Here is a 17074-nt window from a genome sequence, read left to right as displayed (position 1 = left end):
GGAATAATAATGTAGAGATAAGCCTTTTCATGCTTTTTAAAAATTACTATCTATTTCCTTTGATCGAGGAAAGGATACCCAAATTGTCAGAGCTTCTAACACTGCTATGCTAGGAAAAAAACTAATAAACCCTAATGGGGCTTTCTTTATGGGATCCCAGTACATTCGATTGCATGTATATTGAAATATCACATATTTAATGAAAACTTCCACGCCTCCATGAGTTGTAATAGAGTAACTTACAATGAAGTTGTGAACTTTTATTTCGAAGCACTCCTCAACATTGGAAAAAAAGGATTGAGAAGAGATCCGTTGAATACTATCAAAAAGTGATCATTGTCGCTGAACGGCAAATAAAACCGTTCATACAGGATGCCATCTCAGGATGGACGTAATCGCAAGACTTGGGAGTAAATGCAAAAAAGTCATACAACGCTCTGTCCATAAATGCATGCAAGTCATAGAAGAGAACGGATGGTATGTTTAACTGCAGGCCGGTTGGGAGTCGAACGGTCAAGACAAAGGAATGGACCAAAAAAAGGGGGGTTCTCCACATGCAGTCCGTTCCGGACTACCTGACGTTTGGCTTCACGTCTTTCTCATCGTCCTCGCTGTCATCCACTTGCTGGATGACCAAGTCGGTGGAGCTGTCCTCGACGATTTCCACGTCAGATTTGTTGTCCTCGCCATAATTCCAGCTTGAGTCCTTGTCCTCTTCCAGAGGGAACTCTGGTGGAGGCTCCGTGTTCAAGTCGATGCGGATGCTGTCGATCCCGGCTTCGGAGAGGCACTCGTTGCACAGCCTGTAGCGCCGCGTCCCATCCTGGACCACCTGCCCAGTCATCTCCGTCACGTGCCGCTTGCACTTCCGGCAGATGGGCTTGCAGGCCTGATGGATCTGCGGAGAAATGGAAGGAGATCAATGAATTTCAACAAGGAGAAGTGTAGGATACTTCACCTACACAGATACAGGACAGGGGATGCTTGGCTTGACATGAATGTTACATGTGAAAGAGACCTTGGAATCTGTGTAGACAACAAGCTGAACACGAGCCAACAATGTAATGCAGCAGCTGAAAAAGCCAATGGGATTTTGGGCTACATCAAAAAGAGTCTAGTGTCCAGATCAAGAGAAGTCATGGTGCCCCTCTATTCTGCTTTGGTCAGACCTTCTCACCTAGAATAACAGCCCAGTGTCCAATTCTGGGCCCTACAATTCAAGAGATTGGCTCTAAGATGGAAGGGGTCCAGAGGAGGGTAACTAAAAGGATCAAAGGTCTGGAAAGCATTAATCCCTTTGAGGAACGGCTTAAAGAGCTGTGTCTGTTTAGCCTCCAGAAGAGAAAGTTGAGAGGAGACATGTTTAAATATTTGAAAAGACTGTCAGAAATATTAAAAATCAACTGGGTATTTTTTATTACAAAAGTATGAGTAAAGCACAGAAAGAGTTAGGAGGCCAAAGCCAGTTAAGAGTCAGTGGGCCAAAGCTACTGTCATCCTGAGGAGAGTGAGTACGCCAAAGCCTGTTACAGTTAGTGGGCCAAAGTTGGTGTTGTCCTGAGGAATGAGTAGGCTAAAGTCTGTTTGAGTCAGTGGGTCAAAGCAAGTGTCATCCTGAAGAGAGTAGGCCGAAGCCTGTTAGAGTTAGTGGGCCAAAGCTAGTGTCATCCTGAGAATGAGTAGGCCGAAGCCTGTTAGAGTTAGTGGGCCAAATCTACTGTCATCCTGAGGAGAGTGAGTACACCAAAGCCTGTTACAGTTAGTGGGCCAAAGTTCATGTTGTCCTGAGGAGTGAGTAGCCAAAGCCTGTTTGAGTCAGTGGGCCAAGGCAAGTGTCATCCTGAAGAGAGTGAGTAGGCCGAAGCATATTACAGTTAGTGGGTCAAAGCTAGTGTTGTCCTGAGGAGAGTGAATAGGCCGAAGCCTGATAAGAGTCAGTTAGGCCAAAGCTAGTGTTGTCCTGAGGAGTGAGTAGGCTGAAGCCTGTTGTAGTCAGTGGGCCAAAACTAGTGTTGTTCTGAGGAGTGAGTAGGCCGAAGCCTGTAGGAGTCAGTGGGCCAAAGCTAGTGTTGTTCTGAGGAGTGAGTAGGCCGAAGCCTGTTGGAGTCAGTGGGCCAAAGCTAGTGTTGTCCTGAGGAGTAGGCCAAAGCCTGTTGGAGTCAGTGGGCCAAAGCTAGTGTCGTCCTGAGGAGAGTGAGTAAGTCGAAGCCTGTTAAGAGTTAATGGGCCAAATATACTGTCATCCTGAGGAGAGCAAGTACGCTAAAGTCTGTTACAGTTAGTGGACCAAAGTTAGTGTTGGTCTGAGGAGTGAGCAGGCCGAAGCCTGTTAGAGTTAGTGGGCCACAGCTAGTGTCCTGAGAAGAGTGAGGTAAACCTCCATGTGGGAGCAGCTTTGGTGAAAGAAGATCCAGGTTAAAGGCCATGTGTGTAAAGCTATGCATAAAGCTACTATGTGAAGCTTCTGTGTAATTTCGGTGCGAGAGGAGGCTCTGTGAGAGTGAAGATGTTTATCTGCATGAGGAAGAAGCCCAGCATGGAAGCAAAGAAGGAAGTATAAGGTACTTTATTTGTGTTGTGGAAACCTTGTTATTGTAAACAGTGCAACTATATTATTTTAATACAAAGAAAAGCCTCCTATGGAAGAGATAACATTCCTCTATGTGTTTTTGTTCTTTTTATCACTTTGGGCTCCTGCTGCTGCTAAGTTACTCTGCTTTTACATTTATGAGGAGGGTCTTTTGTTAATAAGCCTGCTCGTCCAATAAGGATGCCATAAGGAAGAGGGATCAGACTTGTTTTCTGCTGCCCTGTAGACTGGGACTCAATGGAGCCATGGGTTCAAATAACAGGGAAGGAGATGCCACCTAAACATTAGGAAGAACTTCCTGACTGTAAGGAGAACTGGTCAACCGTGGAGCTCTCTGCCTCGGAATCTAGTGAAAGCTCCTTCCTTGGAGGTTTTTGAACAGAGGCTGAATGACCATCTGTTGGGGGTGTTTTAATTGTGCTTTTCCTGCATGGAAAAACAGGGTTGGACTAGATGACCCTTGGGGACTCTTCCAACACTATTATTCTATGATTCAATGAGGGGGGACCAAAGGGGAAAACAACATATTTCCAACAGAAGCTTCCAACAAACTTCACGTTAAGAAGACTACTATGGGAAGAATGGGATTCCTTCTAAGACACCCCCCCCCCAATATAAGTATCCCTAAAAACTATCCACTTTGAGCAATTGAGTAATACGACATAGGTATTTAAGGTGCATTTTAGATTTGCAGGAGCTTATATGAGTGTGTGTATGTGTCTGATTTTTTTTTTGTGTCAGAAGCGACTTGAGAAACTGCAAGTCACTTCTGGTGTGAGAGAATTGGCCTTCTGCAAGGACGTTGCCCAGGAGATGCCTGGATGTTTTACCATCCTGTAGGAGGCTTCTCTCATGTCCATGCATAAGAAACTGGAGCTGACAGATAAGAGCTCACCCCGCTCCCCAGATTTTAGTTGTCTGGCTGCTGCAGTTTGAAGCTGTGTTAAATGGTCAATGCAAATGGGGGCGAACTCGTCCAACAGTAAGAGACCTCAATGTGAAGTTGGGTTGTGCCCCTTTGAGGTTAACTTTTGAGACGTGTAAGAAATGGGCCTCCTTGGGGAGAATGGGATGGAGATTCAGATTAAAGCCAGCTTTATAAGAACAGACTGCTGCCAGGTAAGCGCATCCCATCCGGAGGCAAGGCATGCCTGTTTCAAAGGGCGCACCGTTCGGAAATGGCTGGTGAGGTGGTCCAGGCGGCTGAAGCGTTTCCCGCAGGCCTCGCAGGGGTAGGGCCGCTCTCCTGTGTGGCAGCGCAAGTGGCGCTTCAGATCCGCTTTCCGTTTCACCACGTGCGTGCAGAAGGGGCACTTGAAGCGCGTCCGGGGCAGATCCTCTACAAGGGGGAGAGAAAGTAAGGCTTGTTAAAATCCTAAAAGGGGGGGGGAACCTGTAACACGTCTAGCACCGCTCCGTATCCGCATACATACATTTGCTTCTTCCAAGGATGTAAACACTGTACATGAGCATGCAAGCAACACTGCAATTAAGTCCTAGCCCCACTCTCTTCTTCTGCTTTGTTCAGACCGTCTCACCTGTAATGACCCAATAACATTCAAGGAGGAGATGGACACGGTGATAGAAATCATAATCATAATAAAACTTTATTTATATTCCACCCTATCTCCCCAAGGGACTCAAGGCAGATTCCAACATACAACGGCAAACATTCAATGCCTCCATAAAGCAAATAAGTGCCAATATTATAGCAAAAAAAATGCCCACATATGAAAACAACATTAGAACCTAACATCAACAAATTAAACTAAACGTAGATATGGCAGATAGATAGATAGATAGATAGATAGATAGATAGTAGAGTAGAGTAGAGTAGAGTAGAGTAGAGTAGAGTAGAGACAGATCGACAGACAGATATGGTAGATAGTTAAGATATAGTAGATAGGCAGACATATATTGTAGATAGATAGATAGATAGATAAACAGACAGACAGATAGGGTAGGTGGGTAGATAGATAAGATAGATAGACAGATATGGTACATGGATGGATGGATGGATAGATGGATATGGATATTGTAGACAGACAGACAGACATGGTACAAAAATAGATAGAGTAGACAGACAGCCATGGTAGATAATTAAGATATAGTAGATAGACACAGACACATATATGGTAGATTGATATGGTAGGTAGGTAGGTAGATACGGGACATGGATAGATATAGTAGGTAGGTAGGTAGATAGATAGTTCGATAGATGGATATGATAGGTAGGTCAGTAGGTAGATAGATAGATTAGATAGACAGATATGGTAGATAATTAAGATATAGTAGATAGACACAGACACATATATGGTAGATAGACACATATATGGTAGATAGATATGGTAGGTAGGTAGATACGGGACATAGATAGATACATTAGGTAGGTAGGTAGGAAGATAGTTCAATAGATGGATATGGTAGGTAGGTCAGTAGGTAGATAGATAGATAGATAGATAGATATGGTACATGGATAGATACATGGATATGGTAGGTAAGTAGAAAGATATGGTACATGGATAACTACGATAGATAGCTAGATAGACAGCTAGATAGATAGATAGATATGGTAAGTAGGTAGGTAGACATGGTAGAGAGAGAGAGAGAGACAGACAGACAGACAGACAGACATGATAGATAGGATAAACAGATAAATATAAGGGGACCAGGGAAAGTGACCAAAATTCTGGAAACCATTAATCACTCTAAGGAATGATATGTTTAGTTTGGAGAAGAGAAGCTTGGAAAGGGACATGAGAGCCACATTTAAATCCTGTAAATGATGTACACAGAGGGGGGGGGGAGCTTGTTTTCTACAGCTCCATAGATTAGGATATAATAGAGACATGAATTCAAGTTGCAGGAAAAAAGATTCCACCTAAAATTAGGAAGGACTTCCTGATCATAAAACCTGCTCAATAGAAGAGTATGGTTCTGCTTGAAATCTGATGGAGTCTCCTTCTCTGGAGATTCTTAAGCAAGAGGCTGGATGGTCATCTATCGAGAGGGCTTTGATTTTGTCTTCCTCCATAGCAGAAGGGCGTTGGACTGGATGGCCTTTGAGGGTACCATCCAATTTTATGATTCCATGGCCCCATTTTTCCATGAACACAGTAATGTCTATAACTGTTTTTAAATCGTGTTGTTTTAATTTTTATGTTTTATGATTTAATTTTTATGTTTTATGGCCAAATGTTATGTGTTATGTTTTAATATGGTTATGGTTTTAATTTATAATTATATGTTATTGTCTAGCTATTATGTTTTGGTGTTCACATGTATGTACGGCACTGAATTTTGCCTTTATGATTTTGGAAACCGCTTTGAGTTCCCTCAGTGGGGTGGGGGGGAGAAAAGCGGTACATAAATGTAGTAAATAAATAATAAATATGAAGCTAGATGGCTATCCGTTGGGAGGGCTTTGATTGTTTTTTACCTGGCAGAAGTAGGTTTGACTGGATGGCCCTTGGGTCCTTCCTCTGTGGTTCCAAGTATGAATGTGTTTGATCTGTTTTAATTCTGTGCTTCGAGCCGCAAGGAGAGGTGGGAAAAATATGATTATGATTATTTGATTATTATTATGATTATTACTACTATTGCTCAAAGCACTTTGGGGACTTTGTTGAGTTTAACAAAGAAGTCTTAAAAGTGTATATGAAGGATTTGATTAGGTAGGAGGAGCGCTTTGTTAAATTCGAACAAAATGACCCAGAGATGTCATAGTCTATTTTATTCCAAAATGTGTTTAACAAAGTGTATGATGCTTTTGTTAGGCCGCTCTGAGTCCCCCTTGGGGGGGGGGGGGGAAGGGCGGGGCACAAACATAGGAAATAAATAAATAAATAAATATGGTGTAAAATAAATAAATAAAGATGTGGGAATAAACACAAAACACGTGTCCTTACCATCTGCCCAGTTCCCCATGACACCCAACATGGAGGACATGCTATTGTAGGGCTCATCCCCTTTGGACGGTTTTGATTTGCTGGTGGAATGTGGAGGGTCCAGTTCTTGTGGGGCCACCGCCAAGCCCCTTGGGGTGCCATCAGACCCTTGGCTGTATTGGTAGCCGGCCGGGCCAGAATCCCCCTCTGAATCGATCTGGAGGTCATCTTCCGATGGAGAAGGGTGGCTGGTGGGTTCTGTAGCTCGGTCTTCCATCTTGCTCGACTTGTAGTGAGGGGCATCGGGGGGCTGCGTCAGTCCCGAATGCCGACTGCTTTTCTTCACAGAGTCAGGCCTTTGGTCGTGTTTGGAGAGTGGCTGAGCGTTCCTTTGAGAGGGCGGGTAATAACTGAAACTGGTCCAGGAATTCCCACCGGCGGCACAAGTCCCTTGCTCCGGGCTCAGATGAGACGGAGGAGGGCTGCCCTCTGCTCGCCACCCGCCGCCACTGCCACCATACAAACACAAACGCTCCACACCATTCGAGTTCACCGCCTCTTTGTCTGACAGGCTGAAGTAGCGGTCCTTTTCCTTCTCGCTGATGTCCAGGGAGGACTTGATGAAGGTCTTGCACACACTGATGACATCTGTCATCTGCAGGAAGCTGGCAGCCGACATTACCTCGATGACGTTCTGCCCCGTGAGAGAGAGCTTCCCTGAATACACAAAGTCCAGGATGACCGAAAAGGTTTCCGGGGCAAAGGCTTGGAAGGTGGCCGTGGAGGGCTGGCCGCTCTCTTTCGAGGACTGCGAGAGGAGCATCTTGAAGTAGCCACTGCTGGCAAAGAGCACATTCCGGTGGGCCTTGAAGACCTTGCCTTCCACCACAATGCTGCAGTCGCAGAAGAGGTCCTGCCTGCGCTGCTCATCCAACTGCTGCAGGAGGTGGAACTGATGAGAAGAGATCTCCATCCTCGACCGCGGCAGGCTTCCTTCCTCTGCAAAAAAAGGAAGAAATAGCACCCATATTGACTAGTCTTATGCGTCGTTGAATCTCATGTGCACCTCAAGTTTCAAAAGCCCAGCACCAATATATGAATTGTCTCAGGAGCTGAACCTACTGTATTGACTTGAGTCTCATGCACCATCAGATCTCATGTGCACCTCAAGTTTCAAAACCCTGATACACAAAGAAGTATTTGCTGGCAAATGTAGTGCGCAGCATCAAAATGTGCCCTCTTTGTCATTTGGCCAAGTTCCTGCCTGCCTAGAATTCCTTCTTTACACACAAAAGTGTTAGAACTCCAAAGCTTCCAGCAATGGAAAGGAAAACCTTGGAATGCATCACTGCTGTAGAATGAATCCACTTCAACTGCTTTAGTTCAATAGTATGGCATCGTGGGGGGTGTAGTTTGACAAGGCCTGAGCCTTCTCTGCCAAAAAATGCTAGTTCCTCACCAAACTACAAATCCCAGCATTGCATAGCATTGACTAGATAAAGAGAGACAGGAAATATATTTATAATAATAATTATTATTATCATTATTATTATTATTATTATTATTATTAAACTAAATAATGAGAAGTGGGTAATGCATTTATTATTGTTGTCATTATTACTTGAAACACAACAAGATTAGTACATAGCAAACCAGGTCACTCTGCTGGCTGTTGTATTGGATCACACGTTGGACACTTCCCAATTGTCTAGGACTGTGTGATGTATTGGCGAATAATACATGCTGATCCCAGTAGGGTGGTCTTTTGCAGCTGACAGATGGTAATTTTGTCAACGCCAATTGTGTTTAAGTGCAGGCCAAGGTCTTTAGGTACGGCACCCAGTGTGCTGATCATCACTGGGCCCACCTTTACTGGCTTGTGCCAGAGTCTTTGTTGTTGTTGTTGTTGTTAGACTACAATAATAGGAGGGGTTGGTAATACAATTACTATTAAAATTCCAAATATGGGGTTTTTCTTTCTTTGTTTAAGACAGCAATACAAAGAGAGAGATGGGAAAGGATTTGGGCATGTGATCTGTGATTGGCAGGCTGGGATCTCAATCGTTCTTATGGAGAAGCAGGGGCCAAACTGGGCCCGAAAAGAGCTGGGCTGAGGTCTCCATACAGTACATGTGGAGCCAGCCAACTATTCGTCCCGATGCCACAATTTGGGATAGACATATGAACCCTCTGCTTGGCAGTGACTGACCAGAACCTTTGGGGTGAGAAAGACGGAATATAAAAACTGTAAATAAATTTAAAATTAAATTGGAAGCAGTCATCTGGGCTTCAGATCAACAGAGTGGTGTGACCATTCCCATCTGGCATGTCTTATTTCACCCAAAAGAAATGGGTGACTTTTTCTCCTTCCATCTCCTTTCACACGTCAGCTTCCCTGACGATGTTTGCTGGTCAAATTAGCTAGGGATGAATGGGATTTCTAAATCCACCACAGAGATTGGGAAAACGGCCAGTGCATGTCAGTGCAGCAGAAAGGAGATGAGGAAGAAAAGAAGGAAGGGAGGGAGGGAGAAGATAAAGAAGGAAGAAAAGAAAGAAAGAAGGAAGGAAAGGACAGAAGAGAGGAAGGAAAAAATGAAGGGAGGGAGAGAGGAAGGAAGGAAGTATGGGTGGGAGGGAGGAAAAAATAGAGGAGGAGGAGAAGGAATGAAAGAAGAATGGAAAGGAGGAAGGAAAGAAGGAAAGGAGGAAGGAAAAAAGAAAAAGAGGAGGAGGAGGAGGAAGGAAAGAATGAAGGAATTAATGAAGAATGGAAAAGTAGAAAGGAAAGAAGGAAAGAAAGAAGGAAGGAAGGAAGGAATAAGGCAGGAGAAGAAGTAGAAGGGAGGGAGGGAGGAAAGAAGGATGGAAAAGAGGAAGGAAGGAAGAAAAGAAGGGAGAAAGAGAGAGGAATGAAAGAATGGAGGGAGGGAGGATGGAAGGGACGAAGGAAAGAAAAAAGGCAGAAGAAGGGAGGGAGGAACGAAAGAAGGAACGAACGAAAGAAGGATGGAAAGGAGGAAGGGAGGGATGAAAGAAGGATGGAAAGGAGGGAGGAAGGATGGAAAAAAGGAAGGAAGGGGAGAAGAAAAAGGAAGAGAGGGAGGAAAAAGGGAGGAGGGAGGAAAGAAAAAGGAGAAGGAGGAGAAGGAAGGAATGAAAGAAGGATGGATAGGAGGAAGGAAAGAATGTAGGGAGGGAGGGATGAAAGAAGGATGGAAGGGAGGAAGGAAGGAAAGAAAGAAGGAAGGGAGGGAAGAAGGAAGGAAAGAAGGAAAGGGGGAATTTAAGGATAGAAAAGAGGAAGGAAAGAAGAGTGGAAGGGAGGGAGGGAGGAAAGAATGAAGAGAGGGAAGAAGAAAAGAAAAAAGAGGAAGAGAGGAAGGAAGGAAGAGAAAGGAAGGAAGGAAAGAAAGAAGATAGGAGAAGCAGATGAGTGAAGGGAGGAAGGAAAGAAGGAAGGAAAGAAAGAAAGAAAAAGGGCAGGAGAAGAAGTAGTAAGCGAAGAAAGAAAGAAGGTGTGAAAGAAGGATGGGAGGGAGGGAGGAAAGAATGAAGAGAGGAAGGGAGGAAGAAATGAAAGAAGGGAGGGAGAAAAGAAGGAAGGAAGGAAAAAAAGAGGAAGAGCAGAAGGAAGGAAGGAAGGGGGAGGGAGGGTAGGAAGATAGGAGGGAGGGAAGAAAAAAGAAAGGAGGGAGGAAAGAAGAAAAGAAAAAAGAGGAAGAGAAGGAAGGAAGGAAGGAAGGAAGGGGGAGAAAGGAAGGAAAGAAAAAGATAGGAGAAGCAGACGAGGAAAGGGAGGAATGAAAGGATGGAAAGGAGGAAGGAAAGAAGGAGTGAAAGAAGGATGGGAGGGAGGAAGGAAAGAATGAAGAGAGGGAGCGGGGAAGAAATGAAAGAAGGGAGGGGGGAGGAAAGAAGGAAAGAAAGAAAAAAGAGGAAGAGAAGAAGGAAGGAAGGAGGGAGGGAGGGAGGGAAGGAGGGAAGGAAGGAAGGAAGATAGGAGGGAGGGAAGAAGGAAAGAAAAAAAAGCAGGAGAAAAAGAAGGAAGGAAAGGAGGACGGAAAGGAGGAAGGAAATAAGGAAGGGAGGAGGAGGAGGAAGGGAAGAAAGGAAGAAGGAATGAAAGGATGGGAGGAGGAACGAAAGAATGACGAGAGGGAGGGAGGAAGGAGAAGAGGAAGAAGGGAGGCAGGGCGCCAAGGGAGCCTCAGCCCCGCCCCGCCTCCTCCCATCACGGGCCACTCGCTCCGCACCGGCGGTTCCAAGGGACTCCCGCCAGGGACCCCGGGAAGGAAGGAAAGGAGGGAGGGAAGGAGGGAGTCCCCGCTCGCTCGCCCTCTTTCCCTCTGTCCCTCCATCCCTGGGGTGCCCTCCGCCTGCGCCGCCCTGGAGGCCGCTCACCCGCCCTTCAGCCCGCCCGCGCGCCCTCCCTCCCTCCCTCCCGCCGCCTTCTTCCCCGGCTCTGCCCTCGTCGGGGCCCCCGGGGCGTCCTCGGCGGGCCCGCTCACCGTCCTGCGGGAGTCGGCGCCTGGGCGGAGGGCGCTGCGGGCGGAGGAGGAGGAGGGAGCAAGCAGCCCGGCGGCGGGAAACAAAAGGCTGAGCCTGCCGCTGCTGCCGCTGCTGCTTCTGCTGCTGGGGATGATGATGACGTGGGCGTCGGAGGGCGGAAAAGAGAGAGAGGCGCCCCGGGGACACAGTTAAAGGGGCAAGGCGCAAGGAGGGGGCGGGGGAGGGAGGGAGCCAGGGAGGCGGGCGCTGCGCCCTTCCAGGCTCCGCAGGCTCCTCCGCCCCTCTCCCTTTGCAAGGCTCCCCCTCAGGCCCCGTCTACACGGCCATCGCATCCCGATTCTGGCTCCAGTGCATGGATAGAGGCGAGAATCCAATGCTAAAGCAGGCAACCTGGATTCAGCCTGAGTCGGAAGGAACCCCGCCCAGAGGCCATCCAGTCCCATCCCCTCCTGCCAGGCAGGAGAAACACAACCAAAGCCCTCCCGACAGATGGCCATCCAGCCATAGATATGATTGAGATAGATAGGTTGGTAGATACGCTTGAAGGCATTCAAATAGAATAATTCAGATGGAGGGCTATCCAGTCCAACTTGATTCAGCTAGACAGGAGATGCACCAACAAAGCCCTCCCGACAGATGGCCATCCAGCCATAGATATGATTGAGATAGATATGCTTGAAGGTATTTATGTAGAATAATTCAGATGGAAGGGCCATCCAGTCCACCCTGCTTCAGCTAGGCAGGAGAAGCACCATCAAAGCCCTCCCGACAGATGGCCATCCAGCCATAGATATGATTGAGATAGATATGCTTGAAGGTATTTATGTAGAATAATTCAGATGGAAGGGCCATCCAGTCCACCCTGCTTCAGCTAGGCAGGAGAAGCACCATCAAAGCCCTCCCGACAGATGGCCATCCAGCCATAGATATGATTGAGATAGATATGCTTGAAGGTATTTATGTAGAATAATTCAGATGGAAGGGCCATCCAGTCCACCCTGCTTCAGCTAGGCAGGAGAAGCACCATCAAAGCCCTCCCGACAGATGGTCATCCAGCCATAGATATGATTGAGATAGATAGGTTGATAGATATGCTTGAAGGTATTTATGCAGAATAATTCAGATGGAAGGGCCATCCAGTCCACCCTGCTTCAGCTAGGCAGGAGAAGCACCATCAAAGCCCTCCCGACAGATGGCCATCCAGCCATAGATATGATTGAGATAGATGGGTTGGTAGATATGCTTGAAGGTGTTCATATAGAATAATTCGGATGGAGGGCCATCCAGGCCAACCTGCTTCAGCTAGGCAGGAGGAGCACCATCAAAGCCCTCCCGACAGATGGCCATCCAGCCATAAATATGATAGGAATAGATAGGTTGGTAGATGTGGTTGGAGGTATTTCTGTATGGCAGGTATATCATAGGGTTGAAGGTATTTATATATGGTAATCATATCATAGGATAATTGAGCTGGAAGGGCCATCCAGTCCAAACTGCTTTTGCCAGGCAGGAGAAGCACCGTCAAAGCCCTCCCGACAGATGGCCATCCAGCCATAGATATGATTGAGATAGATAGGTTGGTAGATATGCTTGAATGTATTCATATAGAATAATTCAGATGGAAGGGCCATCCAGTTCAACCTGCTTCAGCTAGGCAGGAGATGCACCATCAAAGCCCTCCCGACAGATGGCCACCCAGCCATATATGTAATTGAGATAAGGAGGTAGATATGATTGAGAGAGATCCATGGTAGGTATATCAGAATTTTAAGAGTTGGATGAAAGCCCATAGACCATCCAGTCCAACCCACTTCTGCCACACAGAGACACAATCAAAGCATTCCTGACAGATGGCCATCCAGCCATAGATATGATTGAAATAGATAGATGAAGGTATTTATGTATGATAGGTATATCATAGAATCCTAGAGTTGGAAGAGATTCAAAGGGCCATCCAGTCCAACCCACTTCTGCCAGGAAGGAGGACACAATCCAAGCCCTCCTGACAGAAGGCCATTCAGTCATAGATATGATTGAGAGATATATATGTTCGGTATCATTAAATCCTAGAGTTGGAGGAGACCCCAAGGGCCATCCAGTCCAACACCCTTTTGCCAGTCAGGAAAAGCACAATCAAAGCCTTCTTGACAGATGGCCATTCAGCCATAGCTATCATTGAGATAGATAGGTTGGTAGATTTTTTTTATTTCATATCAAAAGCATTGCATAAATTAATATAAAACTGATAAAAATAGAAGGTGTGCAGGCGGCTAAATATCTTTTGACCAAAAACGGGCAACGGCATTGTCTGTAGCCTCCAACAATTCCTCCTCTGTACATGAGGCAGGGCACAATGGGCAAGCACAAAGATGCAGAGTTGTCTGTTCTGCTCCACAGTCACACAAGGTGTGGGATTCTTTTAGGTAGTGCCATTTTGCCAGGTTGTCTTTTGATCTGCCCACTCCGCTTCTGAGTCTATTCAGGGACTTCCAGGTTGCCCATTCATGGTTTGCCCCTGGAGGAAGACCCTCGTGGGGGGCTATCCAGTTGGCATTTCCTGGTTTAGCTGCCCAGAGGGATACCCTTGCTGTTGCTGGGGGGATGCCAAGAGGAGTGGTAGCCATGTAGTGGATGGCTTTCACAGTGTTCAACCTTATTTCTCTCACATTTAGCAGCAACTTCCCATCGCATATCGGGGGGGGGGGGGGGCAATACCAGCTACCTTGTAGAGTTTATCAACACTTGTAGGTTTAAGACACCCTGTGATTATTCTGCATGTTTCATTCAATGCTATGTTCACCTGCTTTGCATGAGCAGACCTATGCCAAACAGGGCAGGCATACTCGGCAGTTGAGTAAGACAAAGCTAGAACTGATGTTCTTATTAATTTTGGGTCTGCACCCCATGTGCTGCCAGTAAGTTTCCGCAGGGTGTTATTGCATGTAGATACTTTGTGCTTGGTGTTCAAGCAGTGTTTCCTATATGCTAGTGTTCGATCTAAGGTGACACCGAGATATTTAGGATGGAAACAATGTTCAAGTTCTTGACCTTCCCAGGCGACTTTCAATTTCCTGTTGGCTTCACGGTTGCGTAGATGGAAAGCACATACTTGTGTTTTGGCAGGGTTAGGTGGTTATCTTTGAAGTAGCTGGAGAGATCTTTCAAGGCATTAGTAAGTTGGATTTCAACTGTTTCAAAGTCTTGAGTTGTTGTTAGGCCAAGGTCATCAGCTTATATAAAACTCTTTGTGAGTGGCGGTTGTGGCTGATCGTTAGTAAAGATATTAAACAAGGTTGGTAGATATGACATACATACATGCACATATATACATATGGGGTATGGTAGGTATCATAGACTCCCTAACAGTTGGAGGAGACCCCATCTAGTCCAACCCCCTTCTGCCAGGCAGGAAAAGCACCATCCAATCTCTCCCAACAGATGGCCATCCTGTATCCGATTAAACATCTCCAGAGCAGGAGGCACTATCACACTTTAGGAATTATATTCCACTGCCAAACAGGTCTTATCGCCAATGTTGAAGTGGAACCACTGTTCTGGCAGTTTCAGTCCAAACAGCCCAGCAACAACAATCTTAGTGTCTTGGTGTTTTAGGCCTATACCTGGAGTTCTTTGGAGCACAGATTCAGAAAATTGCATTGCATAGACAGCATCAGTTCTAGTTTCTTAGACTGGGTGATCATAGGTAGATGGTGAGTAATAGATGGCCCTGAGGAAAGGGCCTGAGGCTGTTAGGAATTGTGGGAGTTGAAATTCAAAACACCCGGAGGGCCAAAGTTGGCCATGCCTATAGCAACACAGCTGGTGCACAAAGGGATCATTACACAAATAGATCCAGAAACAGGAAGGTGGCACCAAAAGGTGTATTGGCCAGCTTTCTCTTCTTTACCAGTGTTTTCTTTTTCCTGTATGAAAACAAGACGTTCGTTCCATTGTTTTCTTGATATTCATTCGCTTATTTTATTTTCCACATTGCATCTATAAAAGTACCGGACAACAGCCATATAAACGTGTATGGTACATGTACAGTTCCAACAAGACGCAATAACGCACCACCAGAGAAACAGAGGGGGTCACAAAAGCACTTTGCCTTGACTCCTTTGCCCTTGGAGCAGAATAGCGGCCTTTTAGAGATTCTCAGCTTTGGTTTATTTCCTTCTGCTTTGATATAAGCCAAGAGGAATACACCAGGATTTAAAGCCAGCAGCGGTGGCACTTTGGCACCAGAGTTTTGAGAGAATTATATTATAATAATCTCTTATTTTATCATTATTATGATTATTTTTTTGTAGAAAACCCTACAAAATATTAGGATATTATTATTATATATCATAATAAATGTGTAGGGAAGGAAGGCTCAGAGGTGATTTGGCCAGTTACTTCCTCTGAAATATAGTGCTTGGTCTTGTTTGGCGGTCTCCCATCCAAACACTAACCAGGGCTGAGCCTGCTTAGCATTCAAGATAAGCTAAGGTAGCGTTTCTCAACCTTCCTAATGCCGTAACCCCTTAATACAGTTCCTCATGTTGCAGTGACCCCCAACCATAAAATTATTTTTGTTGCTACTCCATAACTATAATTTTGCTACTGTTATGAATTGTAATGTAAATATTTGATATGCAGGATGTATTTTCATTCACTGGACCACATTTGCCACAAATACCCAAAACGCCCAAAATTTGAGTATTGATGGAGTTTGCGGAGGATTGATTTTATAATTAGGGAGTTGTAGTTGCTGGGATTTATAGTTCACCTACAGTCAAAGAGCATTCTTAACTCCACCAGCGATAGAATTTGGCCAAACTTCCCACACAGAACACCCCTAACTTAAAGAGACTCGCTGGCAAGAACCTCCCTCCAGCCTTGCATGCTCTTCCTTGCCCGCACATGCGCACCACGCTGCCATGTGCCGGTCACGTCTGCTCTCCCCTTCCTGCTTGGAGTCTCAGAAACAGCCCTCCCCTTCGTGAGAAGCTGGCCAATCACAACAGAGGAGGGCTTTTGGTGGGAGGATTTGCAGACTGTTTCCAAAAAGGAAGAGAAGGACATGATGAGAGATCCGCAGCCTTCTCTGCCAAGGTGGTTCCTAAGACCATCCGAAATATATGTTTTCTGATGGTCTTTGGTGACCCCTCTGAAACCCCTTTGTGACCCCGCCCAGGGGTCCCGATCCTCAGTTGAGAAACGCTGTCTTAGAGGGAACCAACCAAAACATTACATTGCTCAAAATTGGATTAAAGGGACCCAGTTGTAAAGTTACTGTTTATTGCAAAAAAGAAAGGAAGCTAGGAAGGAAGGAAGGAAGGAAGGAAGGAAGGAAGGAAGGAAGGGGAAACGAAAGGGAAAAAAACCTTTTCTTAAATATCATAGTTAAAAACCTACACACATTTGAAATCTGTCTGCCAAAATCTGTGGGATTGAATTCCAGATTAAGTATTGTTTCGAACTGAAGACTGCAAGCAGGTTTTCTGCAAAGTAGCACTGTATGCTGTTAATGTCAACTGTCTTTTAAATGAAAAAAATAAATAACATAAAAACAGTGGGGTTTCTTCTCCAAAATGAGCTATACCAAACTCAGGTTGTTTCATGCCTATCAAGGAAACCTTGGAAGTCAAGCCTATTCTGTGTCCTTGGATCTTTCCTGGACCTACAGCATCCCTTTCCTTGACTTTGGTATCAAGAAGGGTTCTCTCTTAAGGAAACGTCATAGAACTGAGTGAGAATCACAGCGTTTTGCAGGAACAACCCGCCGGAAACGAGAAAGTAAAGTGCATTTATCCACAATGAAACACAGGATCCAATGAGGGAAAAGTGACAAGCAAGACAGAAGAAAGAGGTCAAGGAAACAGCACTTCCTTCCTTTTGGCTGTCTCCGAATGGGAACCCACCAGAATTACATACACACGTTAAAGAGATCATTCCCTACTCACAATGAAGCACAAGGAAACCCCTAAGACCAAGTGAAATAGCCTCTAAACATAACCCACAGATCAATCTACAAGACCTTTGTACCTTTGCTAATATGCCTCCGCATACGGCTACCTATTGCATGAAACATGAGTTAAGA

General features: G+C 45.6%; 1 protein-coding gene across 1 annotated transcript; it reads right to left on the bottom strand.

Annotated features, from left to right (window-relative positions):
- Positions 1-245: 245 nt before the first annotated feature.
- ZBTB8A (zinc finger and BTB domain containing 8A) lies at positions 246-11188 on the bottom strand. The gene is made up of 4 exons (XM_060784123.2): positions 10989-11188; positions 6499-7476; positions 3760-3929; positions 246-898 (listed from the first exon to the last, which is right to left on the bottom strand). The coding sequence occupies exons 2-4, from the start codon at positions 7448-7450 to the stop codon at positions 572-574; spliced, it is 1449 nt and encodes a 482-aa protein (XP_060640106.2). The 5' UTR covers positions 7451-7476; positions 10989-11188; the 3' UTR covers positions 246-571.
- Between the last annotated feature and the right edge of the window lie 5886 nt (positions 11189-17074).

Source organism: Anolis sagrei, chromosome X, assembly GCF_037176765.1.
Source record: "Anolis sagrei isolate rAnoSag1 chromosome X, rAnoSag1.mat, whole genome shotgun sequence".
In the NCBI taxonomy this organism is placed as follows: Eukaryota; Metazoa; Chordata; class Lepidosauria; order Squamata; family Dactyloidae; genus Anolis; species Anolis sagrei.
The sequence above is the reverse complement of the archived record's forward strand: the minus strand, read 5'-3'. Positions and strand labels throughout refer to the sequence as shown.

Coding starts and splice junctions, on each gene's coding strand:
- ZBTB8A (XM_060784123.2), bottom strand. CDS start 7,450: ATGGAGATCTCTTCTCATCAGTTCCACCTCCTGCAGCAGTTGGATGAG. Junction 3,930..6,498: donor CATGGGGAACTGGGCAGATG/GTAAGGACACGT, acceptor TCCCCCTTGTAG/AGGATCTGCCCCGGACGCGC. Junction 899..3,759: donor TCACCAGCCATTTCCGAACG/GTGCGCCCTTTG, acceptor ATTTCTCCGCAG/ATCCATCAGGCCTGCAAGCC.